This window comes from Lucilia sericata, unplaced genomic scaffold (genome assembly GCF_015586225.1).
Source record: "Lucilia sericata isolate MDLA Ls3-8-SP2 unplaced genomic scaffold, ASM1558622v1 Contig000888F_arrow, whole genome shotgun sequence".
NCBI classification, from domain to species: domain Eukaryota; kingdom Metazoa; phylum Arthropoda; class Insecta; order Diptera; family Calliphoridae; genus Lucilia; species Lucilia sericata.
The window spans coordinates 92,831-118,042 of NW_023994877.1; the positions used below are offsets into that span (position 1 = coordinate 92,831).

General features: G+C 29.7%; 3 protein-coding genes across 3 annotated transcripts; 1 reads left to right on the forward strand and 2 right to left on the reverse strand.

Annotated features, from left to right (window-relative positions):
* Positions 1–5,374: 5,374 nt before the first annotated feature.
* Positions 5,375–11,882, reverse strand: LOC119608854 (the record flags this gene model as incomplete). The annotated part of the gene is made up of 2 exons (XM_037963412.1): positions 11,807–11,882; positions 5,375–6,399 (listed from the first exon to the last, which is right to left on the reverse strand). A coding segment is annotated over exon 2 (397 nt), but the record flags the coding sequence as incomplete, so codon positions are not given.
* A 3,563-nt stretch (positions 11,883–15,445) lies between these two features.
* LOC119608851 (CDP-diacylglycerol--glycerol-3-phosphate 3-phosphatidyltransferase, mitochondrial) lies at positions 15,446–17,550 on the reverse strand. The gene is made up of 2 exons (XM_037963401.1): positions 16,138–17,550; positions 15,446–16,065 (listed from the first exon to the last, which is right to left on the reverse strand). The coding sequence occupies exons 1-2, from the start codon at positions 17,209–17,211 to the stop codon at positions 15,646–15,648; spliced, it is 1,494 nt and encodes a 497-aa protein (XP_037819329.1). The 5' UTR covers positions 17,212–17,550; the 3' UTR covers positions 15,446–15,645.
* Positions 17,551–18,049: 499 nt separating this feature from the next.
* Positions 18,050–21,869, forward strand: LOC119608850. Its single transcript, XM_037963400.1, has 3 exons — positions 18,050–18,250; positions 18,333–19,636; positions 20,247–21,869. The coding sequence occupies exons 1-3, from the start codon at positions 18,170–18,172 to the stop codon at positions 21,724–21,726; spliced, it is 2,865 nt and encodes a 954-aa protein (XP_037819328.1). The 5' UTR covers positions 18,050–18,169; the 3' UTR covers positions 21,727–21,869.
* Positions 21,870–25,212: the final 3,343 nt, after the last annotated feature.

Consider the following 25,212-nt stretch of genomic DNA (forward strand, 5'->3'; position numbering starts at 1 on the left):
GTTATAAAAAACATAAATAATAAAAAAAATGAAATACTCAAAATATTTTACCTAGAAAGTTAAACTTCAAAAGAAAAAAATCAGCGTGGGTATAAAATATTTAAAAAAAAAAAACAAGTAAAAGTGTACTTGATATAAGAATAATATGTTTAAAATATGACACATTAATGTCTTAAACTTACAAGCTTTTTACACAAAAAATCTCAATAAAGAAAATATTGAAAAATGATGTTTTTACATGTGAAATGAAAAGTGTAACTAATACCGAAATGCTGTAAAAATTGATTTTAAATCGTTTCAACTTAAGCCGAGAAAAAGCCTTTAGGAAACACTTTCAATTTCTAAAGCAACAGATAACTTTAGTTTTATATAGTATAGTATAGTATAGACATTGTACAAACATAGATAAACCGATTATAAAGTCATACAATTTACATACAAAATAAATAAAATATTGTTTTCTTTTCTTTCTCCTTCTTTTACTTAGTTTTCTTTTCAAAACCCATCAAATATTGAGTCGATTTAAATGTTCATTAAGAGATATAAACATAGCATTAAAAACGGGAAGAAGAAGAAGAAAAAAAGCTGTTGTTGGATAGATAGAAAGAAATTATCTTAAGTGTCGTGTAGGGCAACATTTTTATTACAACGAATATAAGCTGCAATTTATTTCACTTTATCTTGTCATATGGAAGATGATGATGATGACGATGTTTTTTTGCTTCTCTCTTTACGATTTAAGTTGTCATTTTAAAGTTTTTTTTATTGGTGATCCAGTTACTCTTGAAGTCTTGGAGGAGTGATAAAATGTGGGAAAATTTTACACATAAATTAAATGTTAATGGGGGGGAAAGGGGAAAGGGAGTGATTTGTGTATAACAAATCAGATAGTTATTAGAGCAGGCACTTAAACACTAAACCAACTGTCCATCAATATGTTGGAATCTTAGCTGCAAGATGTGATTTTTAAAAACAGAAATCAAACATGTACAATGAAGTAGAACTGAACCAGAACTGAACCAGAACTGAACTAGAACTGAACTAGAACTGAACTAGAACTGAACTAGAACTGAACTAGAACTGAACTAGAACTGAACCAGAACTGAACTAGAACTGAACTAGAACTGAACTAGAACTGAACCAGAACTGAACTAGAACTGAACTAGAACTGAACTAGAACTGAACTAGAACTGAACTAGAACTGAACTAGAACTGAACTAGAACTGAACTAGAACTGAACTAGAACTGAACTAGAACTGAACTAGAACTGAACTAGAACTGAACTAGAACTGAACTAGAACTGAACTAGAACTGAACTAGAACTGAACTAGAACTGAACTAGAACTGAACTAGAACTGAACTAGAACTGAACTAGAACTGAACTAGAACTGAACTAGAACTGAACTAGAACTGAACTAGAACTGAACTAGAACTGAACTAGAACTGAACTAGAACTGAACTAGAACTGAACTAGAACTGAACTAGAACTGAACTAGAACTGAACTAGAACTGAACTAGAACTGAACTAGAACTGAACTAGAACTGAACTAGAACTGAACTAGAACTGAACTAGAACTGAACTAGAACTGAACTAGAACTGAACTAGAACTGAACTAGAACTGAACTAGAACTGAACTAGAACTGAACTAGAACTGAACTAGAACTGAACTAGAACTGAACTAGAATTGAACTAGAACTGAACTAGAACTGAACTAGAACTGAACTAGAACTGAACTAGAACTGAACTAGAACTGAACTAGAACTGAACTAGAACTGAACTAGAACTGAACTAGAACTGAACTAGAACTGAACTAGAACTGAACTAGAACTGAACTAGAACTGAACTAGAACTGAACTAGAACTGAACTAGAACTGAACTAGAACTGAACTAGAACCGAACTAGAACTGAACTAAAACTGAACTAGAACTGAACTAGAAGTGGAACTGGACTAGAACTTAGCTAGAACTGAATTATAACTGAACTACTACAAGAACATTTTTGATTATTCTCCTCTTATGGAATTTTTAAGTCATCTTTATTAAAAACTGACTGGAAGACAACTTAAACTTCAACAAAGTGTAAATAAGTACTTTTTGATTATTTTCATTCAACAATTTTGTGAACACCAAAGGGTTACTTACATAATACCCTCAACAAACATAAAGAACACCGTACAACCACGTGTTAAAATCCCAAACAGAACAAAAAGAAAAACTATAAATTTGTAAGCCCATTATTGTCTTATCACTTTATTTTCCTATATTTAAAGAGATTTTCAAATCTTTTTTAAATTACAGCAGACATAAAAATGTACATTTTTATGATATTTATAGTATAAATATTAAGAAATCTTGTTTTTATTTTTAAATCTATATTTGAATTTTGATAAAAATCACAAACTGTAACACCTAAAAAATTTTAAGCGGAAATTATCAGTTATTGACATTTTACGAAACGTAGTACACACTGCGACAAATAAGGTAAATTGTTCAATAGCTGTTTAATAATAAATTTAATGAAAATAAAAAATACAATAATAATATTGACCCTGAACTTCATTCATTCATTGATACTGCTGTGAGACAGACGGACTGTCAGTTATTTAATTCAATCTTCCTTTTAAAGAAAGTTGTTGTATTGATATCCATACAAATTGATTTTTGGTTTTTTTGTATTATATAGTTATTCGTATTGGGGTTTAAATGTTGTTGGTTTTTGGTATGATTTTGAATTGAAAAGAAAAAAAGTTTTAAACTTTGATTGTTTTTATAAATAATGTCTGGTTTTATTAGTTTTTTTTTTGTTGCTGTTGCGGTTGTTTTTTTTAGTATATCTGTTGTTGTCAGAAGATACCATCAAAGTCATGACATCATATTTTAAAATGCTATATACATATGTATGTATGTATGTACTACATAATGCAGTTTTGATTTTTTTCTTAAATACACTCTACAATAGGTATTTTAAGTTTAATAAAATGCTAAAACTCTAGTACTACTTAGTGAAGCTTTTCTTACACAAAAATTAAAAGTTTTGAAAACAGTTGGACTGATTATAAAATGGAGAATATTTAAAAATATGTAGCTGCTGGTCCTTCAAATTCGTTGCAAACCTACTTATCACTTGTTTTACTTCATTTCTTATGGAATTCTAATTTGAGACCATAAATAACAACCAATATACACTTGTTCGGTTTCAAAAACTCTTATGTTAATGTTGATATTTTTATAAAAATATATGTATATATTTTTTTTTTGGTAATTTAATACCACATTTACTACTTGAGTTCCTTTATAGGAGATTCTTTCAGCAGCAATAACAACTAAACAGAAGACACTTATGAAACGTAAGCATTCAAGACCCCAGCTGCTTGTTGTCGTTGTTTATTTTATAAATTCTACTGTTCCTGTAGTTCTTTTTTAAATGATCCTCCTCATTCTTTTATCTTTCTTTTTTCTACATTTTATTTTTATCTGTTTTTTCTTTTTAATACCTCTTTATTTTTAAGAAATTTTGTGTTTGAAAAACAAATTTTAATCTCATTTTGCTCATTTTTTCGGTCTTTAGACACGCAAACAACATCCGTTTTATGTTGAAGTGATCTTTTGGATTTCAGTAAAAATTTTGTGTGTGTGTGTTTTTTTTTTTTGGCGATCAATAAGCGACAAAATCAAAGTATAAATTTCCTCTTTTAGGCTTTTGTTCCAAAATACAATAGCTATTAGTTTACTTAATGTGATACTTGGTGGGTTTTTTTGTGGAAAGCGGTTGATACTTTAAAATTAAGCGTTTGTCATTAGTACTTGTTTTGTGATTGTCATGTGTATGCGTCAAAATGGCGCCTAATGAATTTTTCGAAAAAGTTTCTCACCTAATCATTAAGGACATCCGTATAGAACCTGGAAAGGAAATGTTTTCCACTCTCATAGCTGAAAATCGGCAAGACTATTGAGACTTATGAGATGATATATAAAAGCGAAACAGCACTTATATGGAAGAGCCAATAATAAGTAAGTTTTCCCATAAGACTATATCCAACTTTTGTGATTATCCACAAAGAAACTGGCATTAAGTTGAATCCTGCAGAAGTCCGCATAAACATTCAAACTTAAAGTGTGAGTTAAGAGCAGGCATCGACAGAGAGAGAGAGAGAAAGAAATCAATAAGCTCTCTGATTGATTTTGTTAGCTTTTTATGCGTGTGTGAGTTAACGCATGAGCTCTCATACGGAAGTTTTCCAAAGACATTAATATCTTGCAATAGTCCGCGTAAACATTCAAACTTTTAATTTGAGTTAAGAGCAGTCAGAGAGCAGAAAGAGACCAATGAGCTTTCTGACTGGTTTCGTTTGTTTTTTATACATATGTGAGCTAAAGTGGATCTCGGCCAGATAGCTCTCAGTCCCAGCCATCGACAGAGAGAGAAAGACCCTGATTCTGATTGCTCTTGTTAGTATTTCATACGTATGTGAGTTAACGTATGAGCTCTCATATGGAAGAGCCAAAAATAAGAAAGTTTTTCCAAAGTCATTAAGTTGAATCTTGCAGAAGACCGCATATACATTCAATCTTTTAATTTGAGTTAAGATCAGGCATCGGCAGAGAGACCAATGAGTTCTCTGTCTGATTTCGTTTGTTTTTTATACATTTGTGAGCTTACAGGCCAGACTGCTTATGAGAGAGTTATTTGCCTTTCACCGCTTTTAGGTTTTAAATTTAAGCTAACATTATTCCTCAAACTTATCGTCATTTAGATGTTGCAATATTAGCGATATTTTCACAATATATTAATAAATACCCCTGATTTAGAGAAAACATTCAAACCTTTAATGTGAGTAAAGAACAGGCATCTATAGACAGCATGATCCAGACACCTTATGAAAGAGTTATTTGTCAATCGCTGTTTTAGAGTGTTGAATTTGAACTAAAGATATTCCTCAAACTTATCGTCATTTAGACGTCCGAATATTCCCCTGATTTTAGGAAACATCATTAAAACTTTTAATTTGGTTTAAGATCAGGCATCGGCAGAGAAACCAATGAGTTTTCTGACTGCTTCTCTTGACTTTTTATGCGTGTGTGAGCTTACCAGCAACTGAGCGAAACTACTTATGAGAGTGTTATTTGCCTATCACCACTTTTGGGGTGTTATATTGAAACTATCGCTACTCCTCAAACTTATCGTCATTTAGATGTCCCATTATTAGCGTTATTTTCACAAAATAACAAAATTTACCCCTGATTTTAGAGCAAACATTCAATTTGAATTAAAAGCAGACATCGGCAGAGAGTAACAATGAGCTCGGCCTATCCAACATTTCAAGTTGCCTAGATCTTTATCAAATACTTAAAAATTTATAAAAAACTCACTTACCTGTATTTTCTTTTGTACCCAATTGTAAATTTCTTGATGCAGCAGCCGGATCGAAATCGCCCACATCAATACTATTCAGTTCAACACTTGTTAAATCCATGGTTTTAATAGAAGACGACGAAGAGGAGGAGGATGATGATGATGCATCATATAAATCCGTAAAATTATTTAAAGCAAATAAACCCGCACTGCGGTAATCTTTGTGATGTAATGAAGCACCCGTAGCAGTATTAAAAATTGAGGAAGAAATCAAAATTAGCAATAAGAACTTCTGCAAATTATTAACGCGATTCGATGAAATGTATAAAGTTTTACATTTTTGTTTTATAACATTAAACATTTTTAAAGAATTATAATTATTTGTTAAACAATTTAAAGATTTAGTAGCTGAGACCATTTTTTTTAATTAACTTTTGTTTAGATTTTTTTAATTTAATTTTTCATATTAGACTTTTAATTTGTTTAGTTTTCTTGTATATTTTTCTTGTTTAAACTTAAACTCGCGTGTTTATTTTAATTATCTTTACTAGTTGGTCATCAATTGTGCGAAAAAGTCAAATGGACCGAACCCATTCATTCACTCATGAATGGTTGGTATTTTTAGTTTCGTTTCGTTTATTTTTAATTTTTGCTCAATTGTGGTGGAAAAATGGTTTAATTTAATTTCACTGCTGTTGACAAATTATGCCAACAATTAAAGATAATTGAGGCTAACTAAACACACAGTCATTTACATATATTTTGATCATTCATATAAAAATGAATTTAAAAAAAAAAAAACTGACAAATAATGGTGCTGATGGGCAAAATATATATATATTTATTTTCTTTAACTTTTACTGTGTATTGTAAATTAAAACCACCATTTACTAGTATATTTAAATTTATTGTTTTTTTTTATTATTTGATCATTTAGCTTGATCTTTAAATGATCGTTTCATTTATTGTATGTCAAATTTTGTAATTGACATAAGTTTGCCAAAAAAAAAAAAGAATATTGTAGTATTTTACAAAAAAATTTGTATCTGTAAAGAGAAAGAAGAGAAAATATTATTTTAATAAGTATCTTTTTCACTAAAAGAACATTTATGACAGCGAGGGAGTAGTATTGCCTGTAAAACTGTCAAAATTTCATAAATTGATAATAACAAACGAGAAAATAATCACTTTGATTGTTGTCATGATGCTTTTGTCATGGGTTTTTAAATGTCAAAAATAATAAAAATCCTCTTAAGTATTTTAATCCCCAAAGTCTAGAATGTAAGTCAAATGTCGATTGCAATAAATCATTGTCATTGATTAATTGTAACAAGACAATTAGATATTATAATAAATTTTTAATTGTTATAAAAAATTAATTAAATTTATATTGATGATATAATTGTAATGGAGTCAATTTGATCAAAAATCTCTGAAATAAAATCATTCTTAAAAATATAAAAAGTTTTTGAAGCTACTAAACTATTCGCCATATAGACATCTCATAATCAAAGTAGTAATCTTCTTGTGATCTCAGAGAAGAAAAAGTCTGAAAATCAGCTAGACTACAAGTACAGTAGATGATCTTTTTGCGACCCATGGTAAATGAAATGAGTTGAGAAAATAACTAAAAAGGAGCTATCAAGAGACTTGAGTTCGATATAAAGAAAGCGAAGAAGCGGAGGACATTTTGCTATTTAAGTTAAAATCAGGCAACGGCAGTGAGAGACCAATGAGTTCTTTGACTGATTTTGTTAATTTCATGCAGGCTGCAACTGAGCCAGACAGCTTATGAGAGAGTTATTTGCCTATCACCGCTTTAAGATTTAAGCTAAGGTTATTCCTTAGAAGTATCACCATTTAGATGTCCCAAAATCAGAGATATTTTCACAAAAAGGGAATAAATAGGCCTGATTTTAGAGAAAACATTCAAACTTTTAATTTGAGTAAATGTCAGGCATCGGCAGAGAGAGACCAATAAGCTCTCTGATTTATACGATTGTATGTGAGCTTACGTGCAGCTTAGCCACGCAGATTATAAAAAAGAGTTATTTGCCTATCACCGCTTTAAGGTTTAAAATTTAAGCTAGAGTTATTCCTCAAACTTATCGTCATTTAGATGTCCCCAAATTAGCGATATTTTCACAAAATAGAGAAATGATTTTAGAGAAAAAATTCAAACTTTTAATTTGAGTTAAGAAAAGGCATTGGCAGAGAGTGAGCAATAAGCTCTCTGAGAGAAAACATTCAAAGTGTTAATTTGAGTTAAGATCAGGCATCGGCAGAGAGACAAATGAGCTCTCTGACTGTTTTTGTTAGTTTTTTATACGTGTATGAGATTACTTGCAATTGAGTCAGACAGCTTATGAGAGATTTATTTGCCTATCACCGCTTTAGGGTGTTAAATTTAAGCTGAAACTTATAGTCACTATAATGATTTCTGAGATATTTTATATTATATTAATAAAAGTTTGATTTCAGACTATTTTCAATTGAAATTCAAACACCTATAACCCAGTTATCAGAACATAGTTTTTTTCAAATAAATTTTGACTTAAAGGCTTAATTCAAAACAAATATTGAAATTTTTTGACATCTAGCATTTTTAGTATTTTAACTGTAAGGAGTTCACTCTCTATTAAAAAATTACTAGGAATTATTTTAAATTATTTGCAAAATCGACCGAATTCGGAAACTGCAAATTATATAAACTTTATATTATAATGAAATGATGATTATAACAGTAATAAAAACTTTCATTCTATCACGAAATCAACATAAATCCTCTAAGTGGTGTTTAAAACATGTCTCCCTAAAGCAGTTTTCTCTCATGAACTCTTGCATTTTTTCTACTAATCTTCGGCTTTTGCTTCGGCAAAAAATCGGAACTATAGAGATTCACTATAAACACTCGCAGAATATCGAAAATTCTCAGGACCTATCTTTCAAAGAAAAAACACATTTAATAAAGATTCGTAAGGAACTACTGGGCACTGTATGATTGGCCCCATGTTCAGTTATATTAAACACTCACGCTGCTTAAACGAGGAAGAATTGGATCATATTTTTTAGTACTCACTTCAAAAAAACGAATTTTGAGTTATGCTAGTCTTGTAGTAAATAAGTTAAATCATATTAAGTTAAAACCCAATAATCTATTCATTATAAAGATTAGGAAACTCTTGTGGAATTCCCCAAAAAATGTACACATATTTTTTTATTTATATCACTATCATAAAAAACTCAAGTTATTAGAATAAATTTTTACAATCCAAAACTAAATAAACTAATAAAATGCAACCTTTTTTGGTTAAACCTTTATAAAGGGAGAAAACGCCTTTTTATGTTAAATCTAATAAATATTTACACTCATGAAATTTTCTACATAGACACGCTTATATACCTAATATAATATTTACATACATAATCCCTAGACTTAGAAATTCTCAAATAAGAAAAAAAGTGACATTTCAACAACTGTCAAGCGCCATGAGTTGGTACTAAATTACAACAATAAAGTACTTGTACATAAGACTGCGTAATATAACTGAAACAACAACAACTGGCTGTCAAAACCATTAAAGTAAAGTATTAATAGTTGACATTTACTTAAGTCAAAAACCACACTATAAACACATGTGTGTACAATATGTGCAATTTTGTTGATGATATTTTTATGACATTCACAAATGGTCACTTTATTTTGAAAACTACTTTTTTAAAACACACAGATTTTTGTTTCCAGGCCAATTTATCCACCACCAAAGGAAAGTTATAATTTCTGGTTGGAATTTTTTTTCTTTGTCATAAATAAAGGGATTTTCACTTTCATTTAATTTAATACATGTCATAAAAAATGGAAGATGAAATTTTATTTCTTTTTTTCAAACACTGGGTTAAATCAACAGTTTTATTATTATTTTTTGCAAATTTCCATAAGGAAATACCTTTTAAGACTCTTTGTTTTATTTTTTTTTATTATTATTTTAATGAATCATCAATATTTATTTGGTCGTTTTCTAAAGTAAGACTGAATTTATGATAAGTTTATTATTTCAGATTTATTTTTAAAATAAGCATATCAAAAATATTTGATATTGAATGGTTTTTATTGTAAGTTATTTAAAGTAAAAAGAGTGAGTCAATAAATAGTAAAAAATAGTTAGTAAGTAGGTTAGTTAGTTAGTTAGTTAGTTAGTTAGTTAGTTAGTTAGTTAGTTAGTTAGTTAGTTAGTTAGTTAGTTAGTTAGTTAGTTAGTTAGTTAGTTAGTTAGTTAGTTAGTTAGTTAGTTAGTTAGTTAGTTAGTTAGTTAGTTAGTTAGTTAGTTAGTTAGTTAGTTAGTTAGTTAGTTAGTTAGTTTCCACTGTACCTGTTGGGAATCGAACCCATAACATCCTATCAGACTGACTTCAACACTAACTACTAACCTGCCGAAGGCACTGATTTACAGAAAGCTGTTGACAGATATTTCCTTAAAACTTTTATACTTTACCGAAGAAGAATTTTTTCTAAATTTTTAAATTGTGCAATTTCCCTTTATAACACCTTTTTCCGCAACACCCTTTATTTATATTATTTTATTTATTTTTTCTTCCTTTAAAATAAATAAAAAAATTGCGTTTTAAATTTTTTGGATTTTTTTTTTTTTTTTTTTTTTTTTTGTTATAAATTTTGTAATCTTAACATAAAAATTATTGTAAAACATCAACAAAAGACAAGACAAATTATAAGGTGTTTCATTTTGTCTAGTTTCGATCGATGTTTTCATGATTTCATGCGTTTTGTCTATGTCAGTCCATCAGACTGTTGTCGATTTGTTTAAGCGTTCGCTCGCTACTTTTTACTACTTATTGCTGATTTAATTTAAATATAATTTAGTTTTTACTTTTTTTTTTGTTAAAGAAATATTTTTGTGTAAAAACGTGTAGAGTATATAAATTAAAGGTTTATGAGCCAGACAAAACTTTATTAATCATTTTGATATATCAGTCATTTTTATTTTGGTGTATAGATATGTTTTTGTTTGTGTTATTTAGGGAGGTGATAAATTTAATTAAAAATAAATTTATGTTAAAAAAAGACGAAGAAAAAAAACAGGAAATATTTTGAAAGAAATTTTGTAAATTATTTTAATATAATTATAGTCATTTTAAATGTAACGAACTCAATTGAAAGCAGCTGGTCTAGAGTCTAGACTCTAGACTCTAGAGGAATGATCGGTCAAATATATACATAAATATTAATGAATAAGTATGCTTTATAAACTTGACAATAGGTCATCTAGAAATTTTTATAAAATAATTTTTTACAAAATAAATCTTCAATATTAAAGATTTTATGCAAATTTTATGTAGATTTAGTATGTGTTACAAAATATACAGATTTGTGAAATAATGTTCATTAACAAACCAAATGCTATTAAAAACTTGATACTAGATCATCTAATAGATCATCGTGATTACTGGACCAATCGGTATACAATTTGGGTATCAAAGAGTTGAACAACTTTAGAATAAATACAATCAACTTTCATTCCAAACTATTAAATAAATAAATAAAATCTTTAAATTAAACAAAAATCAATAAAGATTTTATAAAATTTCCGTAATTATCAAAAATATTTCAAAAAATCCTAAAACAATCTGTCATTTAATAAACCAATCCCTCACCCCAAACTAAACTAATAATATTCAAAAACTTTAGTTACTTAATTAATGCTTTCAAAAGTTTGCTAATTTAATAAACACAGAAAATCAAAATAAACAAAATGTCTTTAAAACAATTTTAAAAATTATTAATAACTTTTCATTATTTTGACAACAGAATTTGCAAAATCCAATAAAGCATAAGAATAATAAATAAACAGACAGATGACAATAACAGTAATTATTCAAAAAACAATAACAAACTTAAAAAAAGTAAACAAAAACAACTACATATGAAAACAAAAGAGTGAGCCAGAGGGAGAGAGAAACAATAACAAAAAAACTCTATAAAAGGAAGTTCATTTAATAGATTGTTTACATTTTTTTGTATTCAAATTTGCAATAATAAAAAAAGGAATAATTGTTTAAACAACAAAAAACAAGTGTTAATTATTAAAAAAAACAATTAAAATACATAAATTATTTAACACTTTAATAGTAATAATTATACCTTTATTATTATAGTTTAACTCCAACAAAAGTAATCCAATTGTAATTTAGTATCCATTTAATTAATAATAAAATGTTTTAATTAACAACACACTACACTAAACACTTTTAGAAATATTTTACTTTTGTAATAATTTCATTACACATTTGCCAATTTATGTGTTTTAGTAATATATATTTTCTTAATTTATAGATATTTATTAATTTTAATTCGTTTTCTTTTATTTAATAATGATAAACATCATGTAATTTAACAGTTATTTTGTATTAACAACACGAAAACGCGTTTGTTTTTACCTTTAGAAAAATAAAAACATTAAAATTTAAACGACACGCGCTTTACCCGCTAACACAACTAACTTCTTAGTCCGATCGAGAGAAACTAACAAATAATTATAAAAGAGAATTGTGCATTGGCCACACTATGTTGCCAACCTTTGTGTAGAAAAACGTCAAATAGTAAGTGAAAAAACGCTAGATTGTTATGTCTAGAATTTAACTTGAAAAATTCAAAAATTTTATACCTGAAAAAAATAAGAGGAAAAAATCTACATTTTCCAACAAGCATGGAAAATTAAGTTCTTTTTCATATCGGTAATTTTTCTATCTTATAAACTTTTGATAAGTAGCCCACAGATTAGTCTTTAGACTAGTGTCTAGTCTATACTCTAGTCTATAGTCTGGTTTATAGTCTAGTCTATAATCTAGTCTACAGTCTAGTCTATAGTCCAGTCTATAGTCTAGTCTATAGTCTAGTTTATAGTCTAGTTTATAGTCTAGTTTATAGTCTAGTTTATAGTCTAGTCTATAGTCTAGTCTATAGTCTAGTCTATAGTCTAGTCTATAGCCTAGTCTATAGTCTAGTCTATAGTCTAGTTTATAGTCTAGTCTACAGTCTAGTCTATAGTCTAGTCTATAGTCTAGTCTATAGTCTAGTCTATAGTCTAGTCTATAGTCTAGTCTATAGTCTAGTCTATAGTCTAGTCTATAGTCTAGTCTATAGTCTAGTCTATAGTCTAGTCTATAGTCTAGTCTATAGTCTAGTCTATAGTCTAGTCTATAGTCTAGTCTATAGTCTAGTCTATAGTCTAGTCTATAGTCTAGTCTATAGTCTAGTCTATAGTCTAGTCTATAGTCTAGTCTATAGTCTAGTCTATAGTCTAGTCTATAGTCTAGTCTATAGTCTAGTCTATAGTCTAGTCTATAGTCTAGTCTATAGTCTAGTCTATAGTCTAGTCTATAGTCTAGTCTATAGTCTAGTCTATAGTCTAGTCTATAGTCTAGTCTATAGTCTAGTCTATAGTCTAGTCTATAGTCTAGTCTATAGTCTAGTCTATAGTCTAGTCTATAGTCTAGTCTATAGTCTAGTCTATAGTCTAGTCTATAGTCTAGTCTATAGTCTAGTCTATAGTCTAGTCTATAGTCTAGTCTATAGTCTAGTCTATAGTCTAGTCTATAGTCTAGTCTATAGTCTAGTCTATAGTCTAGTCTATAGTCTAGTCTATAGTCTAGTCTATAGTCTAGTCTATAGTCTAGTCTATAGTCTAGTCTATAGTCTAGTCTAGTCTAGTCTATAGTCTAGTCTATAGTCTAGTCTATAGTCTAGTCTATAGTCTAGTCTATAGTCTAGTCTATAGTCTAGTCTATAGTCTAGTCTATAGTCTAGTCTATAGTCTAGTCTATAGTCTAGTCTATAGTCTAGTCTATAGTCTAGTCTATAGTCTAGTCTATAGTCTAGTCTATAGTCTAGTCTATAGTCTAGTCTATAGTCTAGTCTATAGTCTAGTCTATAGTCTAGTCTATAGTCTAGTCTATAGTCTAGTCTATAGTCTAGTCTATAGTCTAGTCTATAGTCTAGTCTATAGTCTAGTCTATAGTCTAGTCTATAGTCTAGTCTATAGTCTAGTCTATAGTCTAGTCTATAGTCTAGTCTATAGTCTAGTCTATAGTCTAGTCTATAGTCTAGTCTATAGTCTAGCCTATAGTCTAGTCTATAGTCTAGTCTATAGTCTAGTCTATAGTCTAGTCTATAGTCTAGTCTATAGTCTAGTCTATAGTCTAGTCTATAGTCTAGTCTATAGTCTAGTCTATAGTCTAGACTATAGTCTAGTCTATAGTCTAGTCTATAGTCTAGTCTATAGTCTAGTCTATAGTCTAGACTATAGACTAGACTATAGACTAGACTATAGACTAGACTATAGACTAGACTATAGACTAGACTATAGATTAGACTATAGATTAGTCTATAGTCTAGTCTATTGTCTAGTCTATAGTCTAGTCTATAGTCTAGTCTATAGTCTAGTCTATAGTCTAGACTATAGTCTAATCTATAGTCTAATCTATAGTCTAATCTATAGTCTAGTCTATAGTCTAGTCTATAGTCTAGTCTATAGTCTAGTCTATAGTCTAGTCTATAGTCTAGTCTATAGTCTAGTCTATAGTCTAGTCTATAGTCTAGTCTATAGTCTAGTCTATAGTCTAGTCTATAGTCTAGTCTATAGTCTAGTCTATAGTCTAGTCTATAGTCTAGTCTATAGTCTAGTCTATAGTCTAGTCTATAGTCTAGTCTATAGTCTAGTCTATAGTCTAGTCGATAGTCTAGTCTATAGTCTAGTCTACAGTCTAGTCTACAGTCTAGTCTATAGTCTAGTCTACAGTCTAGTCTACAGTCTAGTCTATAGTCTAGTATATAGTCTAGTCTATAGTCTAGTTTATAGTCTAGTCTAGTCTATAGTCTAGCCTATAGTCTAGTCTAGTCTAGTCTATGGTCTAGTCTATAGTCTAGTCTATAGTCTAGTCTATATTCTAGTCTATAGTGTGGTCTATAGTCTAGTCTATAGTCTAGTCTATAGTCTAGTCTATGGTCTAGTCTATAGTCTAGGCTATAGTCTAGGCTATAGTCTAGTCTATAGTCTAGGCTATAGTCTATTCTATAGTCTAGTCTATAGTCCAGTCTATAGTCTAGTCTATAGTCCAGTCTATAGTCTAATCTATAGTCTAGTCTATAGTCTAGTCTATAGTCTAGTCTATAGTATAGTCTAGTCTATAGTATAGTCTAGTCTATAGAATAGTCTTGTCTATAGTATAGTCTAGTCTATAGTTTAGTCTAGTCTATAGTATAGTCTAGTCTATAGTATGGTCAATAGTCTAGTCTATAGTATGGTCAATAGTCTAGTCTAGTATATAGTCTTGTCCATTATCTTGTCTATTGTCTTGTCTATAATCTAGTCTATAGTATAGTATACATTCTTACTTGTTTTCTGTTCTATACATTCATAACCTTTAGAAAATTTTATGTTAAATTATTGTTATTTAAACTGGAATTAAAAAAACGCTAAATTAAAACAAATCGCTAAATTTATTAATACAGCCTGTGTATAAACTCACAGAGTTGTAATAATATGTAACAGTTTGGCGGAAACAGAGTTTACAATTTAACATTAAAAATATCACTCCAATTTGAGTGACTTTTTCCAAATTGAATGCATAATTTTTAAATGGATAAACGGATGAAATAAATATTTAACAAGTTTTTAAAAACCATTTTTTAATTGAAACCCCCTTTATTGAGTATTTTAAAAGCAGCCCAACTATTAAATAAACTCAGCGTTTAATTAAAATTTGCTTAAATTTCGTTACAGAACTCAAGAAACACAAATTAAAAATGTTGTTTGAAATAAAACAATTTTAAATACATATGTTATTTCTTTAAACCAAAAATTGTATATTTTCATTGATTCTTTTTAAACATAAATACCCAGAGTATATATTTACACAAACAATTATAAGATTTTGTAAACTAGAACAAACAAATAATTAAACATATTTGGCATTAAAAAATAAAAACGCATTCTCAATTAAGCAAAAAAAAAAATTAAAAAAACACAAAAAAGCAATAAGCGTTAACTTGAGGTATTAATAAATCCACACACAAAGTACAATCTATAATGAAAAGGAGTTGTTATTAAATGACAAAATATCTTTTACATTTTACAATTAGGAAGTATTTTGCGAAGGCATTTCATTTTTATCTTTTAATTTAATTTAAGTAAATATTTTCAATTGAATTCTAAACTACATTAACAAATATTGTTGTTCATCATATGGTAAATCAAATAAAATGTCTTTAAAATTATTTAGAAAAAATTTCTAAATAAACTAACAACTGCCTGCACCCAACGCGGTACCGGTCTAGTGGTTATTTGTTTTTCAGCTGTCGATGACAGACTGAACAAACGTTCATTTTCATGCTGCAAACTAAGACTTAAGCGCTTATTATTTGTTACTAAACAAACTTGTGTTTCCAAATCACGATTTACTGAACGTTCACCGAAATTCGAGGAACCGATTAAGGTGAGATTGGGCAAATTCGATTGAGGTAGATAATACCAAAGTCCTTTGGCATGATAAGTCCAGCCTTGTTTTTCATATTCAAAGAAATTTATGCGATGATCCTGTTTTCTACGCACTAAACTTTCGTAAAAGCTTTTGGCAATTAATGTATAAGCGGCTGGAATGCCACCAGCTGGTCCTTTGGCGCCTTGAAAGCCATTAGCCTAAAATAAAAAGGAAAATCTAAATCAAATCTGAAGTACTATAGAGCTTCACAAATTATTTTTTCCACTTACATTAGGATGTGCCATTAGTATGCTGCATTGTGCTAAACATTTGTGCGTTAATGTATCCATGTATTCTTGTGTCAAATTAAAATAACCAGTAGCCAATTTAAGTCTTGAATCTTGTACACAATTCGACAGCAGTCTCTTTGTCACCACGCTATCATGGTGTATGCCAATCTGACCCATTTCTATTAAAGGAAAAATCCAAGTGTCTGCCTCTGTTGAGCTATTACAGGCCAATTGTTGTGTCTGATAGGCCTGTTGAACAAATTCCGTAATGCTTTTCTTGGCACGTTTAATAAACTCTTCCTTGGTTCCCTCATAGGGTAAAATCTTCCAATTCCGATGTAGACCCACTTCAGAATCTTGACGTACAGCAAGACTAAATTCCTGAACCCGGGAAATAAATTCAGCATAAAAATCGGCCAAGGGTTTGTCTTCGATGAGTATGTAACGATCTTGTCTATTGGTAAAATAATCATTTGATAGATTTGCTCCTGAAATCAAAACCGCATCGTCGAACAAGTAGACTTTCATGTGTTGCAGACCCAATAATTCATTCCATCTGGGGGGAGCTAAACGTTTCGTCATGCCTCTTAGATTGGGTGTATGATAGAGACTTAACTGCACCTGTTCACCAAAGTCTTTTAATAAAGGCAACAGCATGGTCTTTGAATTTGTTTCTCCTCTAGTGCCTCTTGTGAAATCCAACAAAACATTTACCCTTAAAGAAGCCTGTTGTTGAAGACTTTTTCTTAAAGTTTGCACAAAATTATTTTCCAATTGTCCGGTACCCAAATACAAACTGGCCAATACTATACGTTCCCTCGCTGATGCACTTCTCTGGACTAAAGTATCATAGAAATGTTTGGGTTCATTTATGACTTGTATTTGTTCGCCTTTTAAAGGAAAACAGGGTGCTACATTTTGCAACCAGGCTAAACTCTCTAGACCCACTGCAGCTCCTGTTGCACTACCAAAACCATTGCTTATAACTTGTGGCGTTTGTTGTAGGCAACCAATTAAATCTGCCGGCTGATTTAAAGGCTCCGCAAAGGAGGAGAAAAAACGTCTTAGAAACATTTTCTCCTTAAGACAATTTATTGACCTTTCCCTTTAAGGTTTTAGCAATATTTTTCTTATTGTTTTTGTTATTTTACAAACACTTTCTCTGCAGGTCTTTGGATGCGTTTTTGCTTTTTTAAAAAAAAGTTATTTTTAGATTTTCGTTTTTCAAGTGCAATTATTTGTCGTTTTGTGTTTATTTCGGTAGTTTACTTTGTTTTTGAGCTTTTTATTTAGTTTTTAGATTTTCTGTTATGTTTTTTAATGAATTCAACACGTTTTTTGTAAAATTAAAATTGTCTTTCATAATGTAATCTGCAGTAAAAAACTCTTGTTAAATGAAAGCTGATAAAATAAAAATTGTCAACACAGGGTTGTATTTGTTTAGTAGTAGAAAAGTCATCTGTTGCATTTAGAAAGATGCCAGATGGTTGGAATAAACACAACGCTATATTGGGATTAATTTCATTTAATTAACTTCTAATTTTTATAATTATAAACTATAACATACATATATTTTTTTAATTTATAAAAAATTTTAAAAAATTCAATAAAATTCGACTAGATTGTTATGAAATGAAAAATTAAATGAGATTTGAATAGAAAAAATTAAGACGATTTTGAAAGATATACTTTTGACTGCGATTTTAATAAAAACAGTTTAAATTCGACTATAGTGGGGAGGTTATTATTAAAAAAGTCCTCATTTTAAACATTCTCACTGGTGTAGGGTATCATATGGTCCATTCATAACGTTTTAAATTTTGTTAAGGCAATTTTTTAATATTTTACATTTATATTTTAATCATTCGAGGGTTAATCTGTTATAACAACTCTGTGATTTTGATCTTTATATTTTAGTACTATTTCAAAACAACACTGTATGACGCCACTTTTTTAAAAGAAAGAAAATTGTTGAAAAGTTTTGTGCATTTATTTTAATAAATATTTATAAAATCTTTTAAATGTTTTCATTATGAATTCCAAATTATTTGATTTGGAACATTTGCAACAATTAACCTATGAAAGATCAAAGACTTGGGCCAGTTTTTTAGATGTAAGTTAATGGAATACCTATGCATATTTCTACAAAAATATCTTTAACAATTGGAATTTTTTCTTTGTTTTTTTTTTGTTAGAATGTGGCCGAAAAAGAAACTTTAGTAGAAATAGACATTAATAACTTGGAGGACATCTATGGTCCGGAATGTGATGAAAATGATACACTTGAAGAATTGGCCTCCATGGAAGATGAAGATTTTGAAGAAGTACCATTGGATGCGGATGTGTTAAGGAATGTTACAAATACTACAAGATTCTCGTTGCTGTTTAATAATAAAACCTTGGCCCTACCGGAGAATGCCAATAACGAGGAGCATAAACTATTGGATATTTTCAATCAAACTATGCCCATTATAAATGAACATAATCGTCAGTTAAAGGAGTCGGGATTTGAAAGGATACTCAGTACATTTGACAAACAGAAGATAGAAGATAAGGTCGGCAGTTGGTTAAATAGACACAATTCCTTGTATGGAGGTGACAATACTATGCTATATACATTACCCCAAGACAAGAAAAAAGACTACACAAGAGATTGCCCAATATCGTCAGCAACTAGACATGGTGGCAGAGCTGGCAGATCTTGTAGAAATCGTGGTACTAGCAGCAAAGATATAAGCCATGATTCTGATGATTCTTTACAGTCGGGGGAGACAGCTAGATATATTCGTTCCAGTAGAGCTGGTGCAATGAGAAATGCTGCTTCCACTACTACCATGATTAAAACTTATCGCATGGTTAAGAGCACACGAGAGGCCCTAAGAGAAAAATATGCCTGTGAAAAAGCAGAAGATGAGTGCCATCTTAAGGCTTTACGTCATCGTCGTAAATTTATGAATGAAGTAGAATATCATCATAATCATTACGATTTGGCACGTTTGCAAAAATCTCGTAAACATGAGATGATGGCGCCACCATCATCCTCTTCCTCACACAAAGAAAGACGTAAAGTCTTGCGCAAACGTAGCTATAGTAATAGTTGCAGCGCCATGGATTCTTCATCCGATTCTGACTATTATAATGATGAAGATCATCATCGTATGCGTCGTAAACATTTGCCAGCATGTTGTAATCAATACCACTGTACCCCGAGTCATAATAAATATACACCCATGACTTCGTCTAAAGATATGGTTAAACGAGTCTCACAACGTAGTGCCATAAAAATGACTTCGGCTCGCATGAACCGCATGTACTACTACACACATTCCCAGACAAAATCATTTTCCTCATCATCCTCATCTTCGGCTTCATTTGGCAGTGTGTGCGAAAGACGTCATGCTATGAAAAGAAATTGTAAATTTTATAGTGACAATAGACCCTGTAGACGGGAATCGGAGTGTCACTGCTGCAATGAGAGAAAATTATGTGAGGACTACAAGTAAGTTTTAATTATAAACTTTAACAAAATTTTCAAAAGTTTTTTCGAAAAAATCGGTTTCAAAAGAGCGTACAACAGGCTGGATGTTCAGAGGTGCATTTTTACTGATTTGCTGTAATGAAACCCTCTTTTTAACTAACTTACTAACTTGAAGTAAATAAGGACTGTCGACTAAACTGCAGACAAGATAATAGACGAGACTATAGACAATACTATAAACAAGACTATAGACCTAACTATAGACGAGACAATAGACAACACTGTAGGCTAGTTTCGACTCTGTACAGTAGACTAGAGTAGAGGTTATATATAGCATTATGGTCGAAGCAAAGCTTCGACAAGACAAGACTGTAGGCAATAGCATCGATAAGGCTATAAGCAATACTACACACAAAACTATAGGCAATACTCCAAAACTATACACAATATATAGATAAGACTATACTGGGGACTATAGACAAGATAACAGACTAGACTAAACTAATGTCAAGACTTTTGAGTAGACCATATTCGAGACTATAGACAGAACTACTTTCGAGATTATATATAGAATTATAGTCGAAACTATATACAGAAATGGAATGATTTAGATTTTCTTTCTTTTCTCCAGGCATGTTGCTGACACTTCCACAGAAGAATGGTATGTTGAAAATTGTGTTTCACCGCAAAAATCCCTTAAAACTTCAGCCTCGTATTCAAAGTCCTCTAAATGCAACATGGAGATAGTAGATGAAGTTGCTCCAATTAAACAAAATATTAAAACGAAAAATTCTAAACAGCCAACCAAGGAAAACTCTAAACAGAAATCTAAAACTACAAAAGCAAAAACAACTTCAAATGCAGCCAACAGCTGTGAAAATGAAACCTTTGAGCTGGAACTACAAATGGCCATAGAAGCATCTAAGGAACTATATGAAAAAGAACAGGAAATCAAACAGAATAAAGAGGCTACAAATAACAAAAAAGAAAAACATGAAATTATGCCCACAAAACCATTAAGGAAGAACAAAAAGCAATTTGAAGAAAAAGAAGAAAATCAAACAACTCGAAAAAGACAGAACAAAAATCAAAACCAAGACATTGATAAAGAAGATGAAATTATGGAAAAGTTTCCAAAATTAATAGAAGTAAAGAAAGAACTGAAAGCAGAATTATTAATTTCTAGTGACGATGAAAATAAATTTATTAAACCCAAAACGGTGCCTCTAAAAACAACAACAACAAAAAATAATAGTTCTACTATAACAACTACGTCAACAGAAGAAACCTTTTTTGCACCTACACAAACACAAGTTATTTGTAATTCCACTGCTCTATCTTCTAAGAGTAAGGCATTTAATAGACAAATTACTGATAAAATGCTCAGTCTAGAAGCAGCAGCAAATGATGAAGCTTATAAAAAGAAAACGGCTACTAAGGAAATTAAAACGAAAAAAACTAAAGCGGAAAAATCTATTAAAGCTACCAAGAAAAAGGCCACCTCATCTACAGCGGCGGATAAAAAGGTATCGGCTAAAAAGGCTGCAGCCAGTACAACGGTGACCTCTACTACTATACGTTCCCCAGAAATAAATTCCAGCTTAAGTTTAAGAAAAACTCCAGCAAAAGAAATTATAGCCGAAGCTGAAAATGACGAACATAGTGATTGTACACTGGTGACATCGACCACAAATATTGAACCACCGCCTGCAATAACTATGGAAGAAAAACTTGTAGAAAACTCACAACAGGAAGATGCCACACTAAACCCAAATCATCAAATGACTCATAAAGGCATTCTAATTTATGCACCACACAACCGTTCTATGGCGCCAGCTCACAGTTTTACCAGTGATGGTTATTTTACCATCACCAAAGAGCATTTAAGTGGTGTTATAGGCGAAAAACCTGCTGAAAAATTCCTAAAATATTATATCGGTCGTAAACGTTTCAATAGTAATTCCACTATATATTTTAGACCTCCTATAGCGGCATCATTGGGCGGTAATAATATTTCCTCCTCTTCGGATAGTGATGATGATTTAGATAATTTGGGTCAATATGGTGATCTTTATGAATCTCTTAGTAATTCGACGGAAGTAACTAAATAGTATTTGTCCTTGGTGGTTGCAAAAATATAACTTTAATAGTTTTACGTTAAAAATTTATATTTATGTATTTGGTCATTTTTTTAAGTGTTTTATGTAAGAATAATTTTCTATTGTTAAATAAATATATTTTTTTTGAAAATTAATTATAATCAGATTTATAAAAATATTTAAAATTGTTTGTCAGCATTAAAGTTAAGGTTTCACAAAAGATTTCAAAAAATTACTTTTTTTACAAAAAGTTTTGAAAATTATTTTTCTCAAAATCTGATTTTTTGCTAAAAAAAAATATAAATTTTTCCTTCAAAGTTGATTTTTTACTTGAAATTCGAATTTTTTGTTAAAGAATCTTTTAATGCGCCTTAGGCTTTTGTGACCTTTTCTTTGGATACCTATAATTTCCCTGCAGTTTTGACTAGAAATCAAAAGCCAACAAAAAACTAAGTAAAAATAAAAATATTACATTGTACATACCTTTTTAAAACTTTATTTGACTGCCAGGGCTACTAAGACCTGGCAACAGGCATTATTTTCTTGCTTCCCAACTTAATCTGCAAAAAGTGGCCGGCCGGAGCACAAGCCACACATTGACTCTTATTCAATATATTCTATATCACTTCTTTTTTAATTTTTTATAGATTTTATTATTAACAATAACTATTAACAATAATTTTACCATTTTCTGTCTGTGGTTGGTGGCTGCTTTAGAACCGGACATTAGGAATAACATTGCATTTGATTTAAAAACACTTTAGAACACTTTCTTTTATAATTAAATTAATTTAATATTGAAATAACATTACATTAAAAGGATTTTACTTTTTTTTATAAAAAATTAAGTTATGAAACTAAACTAAAAAAACTATTTGCAACAATTGGGCATTGTGCCTCTTTTTTCTTTCTTATACACATAATTTCACAAACTTTTATGCAATTTCACTATACTTTTTCTTATTTTTTTAATTAAAAAAGATTTCTTTAAATTATTTTATCTTTTCTTAATATTTTTCACCAATTGGAAAATTTTTCACCACAAACCGCCAATTTCTTAACAACGCAACCACAAAACTGAAGAAAGATGTCAAATGTAATAAAAAAGCCGCCAATTTCTTTAAAACACAACAACAAAACTGACGTCAGATGTCAAATGCAATCTCATTTGGAAAAGCTAAAAGGTACTCGTTTAAGGAATATATTTAAGCAACTATGTGGGAAAAAGGAACTAATTTTGTGTCACTAATATATTTAGTGAACAACAGGAAATGGAAAATGTTTGAGGTTTTCTTAATAAATGAAAAAATAACCAAATGCTTTTGAATAACATTTCTACATTATATTATATACATACATATATATATATGTATATATGTACATTGTACATATCTTTTTAAAATATCTCTTCGCATTAAATTGTTTTTTATATATATAAATATATTAAATATATAAACATTTCCTCTTCTTTTTGCAAAATTTTGTTTTTATGTTTCCGGTTTCATTTATAGCAGTGTCAACAAATATTCCTTACCTTTTTTTGCAACACAGTTGTTTATTTATGTACTCTAAATTAAATACCATTTTAATGACATTTCCTTTTTTTCAGTTGCAATTGCATTTGACACATCTCTTTAGTTTTGTTTTTGTTTTTTAAAGTAAATGGCGCTTTTTTCTAGTGATTTTTCTTATTAGCACGAAAATGTTTGCAAAATCTTATTACTGAGTGAAAAAATAATAAAAAGTGTTAAAAATGTTTAATAAGAAAATAAATTAATAAAATAAAAGTGTAATTAAATAAAATATGTAATAATAAATGAAATGAAAGTGAAAAGGAAAGAAAAGAGGTCTACAATACCCACTTGTTGCTTAAAGTTTAATAAGTCTTGTTAAAAATATCTTAATAATTGTGAAAATTTTGTTGTTTTCGTTAAAAAAATATAGAAAATTAATAGAAAATGTATTAAAAATCATTCTAATAGCAACTAAAAAGTTATTTAGTTTTCCGGCTAGCTAAGCGTCTGTTAAGCCGTACTCCACAAACCACTTGCCGGAGAAGTTGTTTGCTTTGTTATTGCTATACTGTAAAGTAAATGTTTGTTTAGCCACTTGTGGTTAAAGTCTAATAAGAAAAGTTCTCATAAAGAGGTGTAATGCCCACTTATTGCTAAAAGTTTCTAAAAATATCATTTCTAAAAAGTGAAATCTGCCAAATGTTGTGTATTTTAATAGAAAAGTTTTTAAAAAGTAGAAAATAAGTGACGGAAGTTCTTTTAAACAAAAGCCAATGCGTTCCCATAGTCTGGTTGGCCGGACATCAACATTTGAAATAGTGCTTTCATCATAAAGCGTACTTTTTATGGATTAAAATTTTAAAATTACATTTCGTATTTTTGGCCTATTTATTAGTTTACTGTCTAATCTATGGAGTAGATCAGTCTACGGATGCCTATAGCCTTACTTATTGTCTAGTATATTAGCTAGTCTACAGACTAATCTATGAACCAGTTCTTTGATTAGTTTATTGAGTAATATATGAACTTGTCTATGGATTAGGCACTAGTCTACTGACATGTTTATTGCCTACTCTACGAACAAATCTATTGACTAGTCTATTGTCTAGTTCATGGACTACTCTTTTGACTATTCTATGCACTAGTCGGTTGACTGTTTTATATATAGACGAGTAAAACTAGTCTATGGACTAATCTATTGTCTAGTCGACCGACTATTCTATGAATTAGTTTATCGCCTAGTCTGTAGACTAGTCTATGAACTAATCTTCCTATTATACAATGGATTAGTCTATTGACTACCTTGTGAGCATGTCTATACAGTAATGTATGGGACACTGCTGTATATTTCAATGTCAAAATGTACTGGCATCTTCAACAATGTATTGCTGCAATAAAACATTATTAAAAATATGTTAGTATTATAAATCCGGCCAGAATCCCATCACCTGCTGCAAGAGCTCCTAGTATAAAATGTAAAAAAGGCATATCTAACAAGTACTTCGAGTTAAAGGATTAAAAAAAGGTAAGTTCAATTAATAAATTATTCATCTAGATATCACTGTGACTAGTCAATACTCCCAACCATAGTCTAGACTATTGTTTAGTAGATATACTAGTTTATTGTCCAGTACATATACTAATCTATTCTCTATTGTCTGATCGATCGACTATTCATCAGACTATATACTATTAGACTATTGTCTAGTCAGTTCTTAACTTACTTAAGCAAACTTATACTATCTTTTTGTACAAATTTCAAATAATTTTATTAAAAATGAAAACATCATTTATATATATATTTTTTTAATTTTTTAAATATTTTATTTATAAATAATTACTTTATATTTGAAAAAATATCATAAAAAAACATAAAAACATAATATAATTAATAATATATGTATGGATAACAGAAATACATTTTGTTTTTTTTATTACTTTAAATTTTATTATAAATGTGTTTTTAAAAAATAATAATTATGTA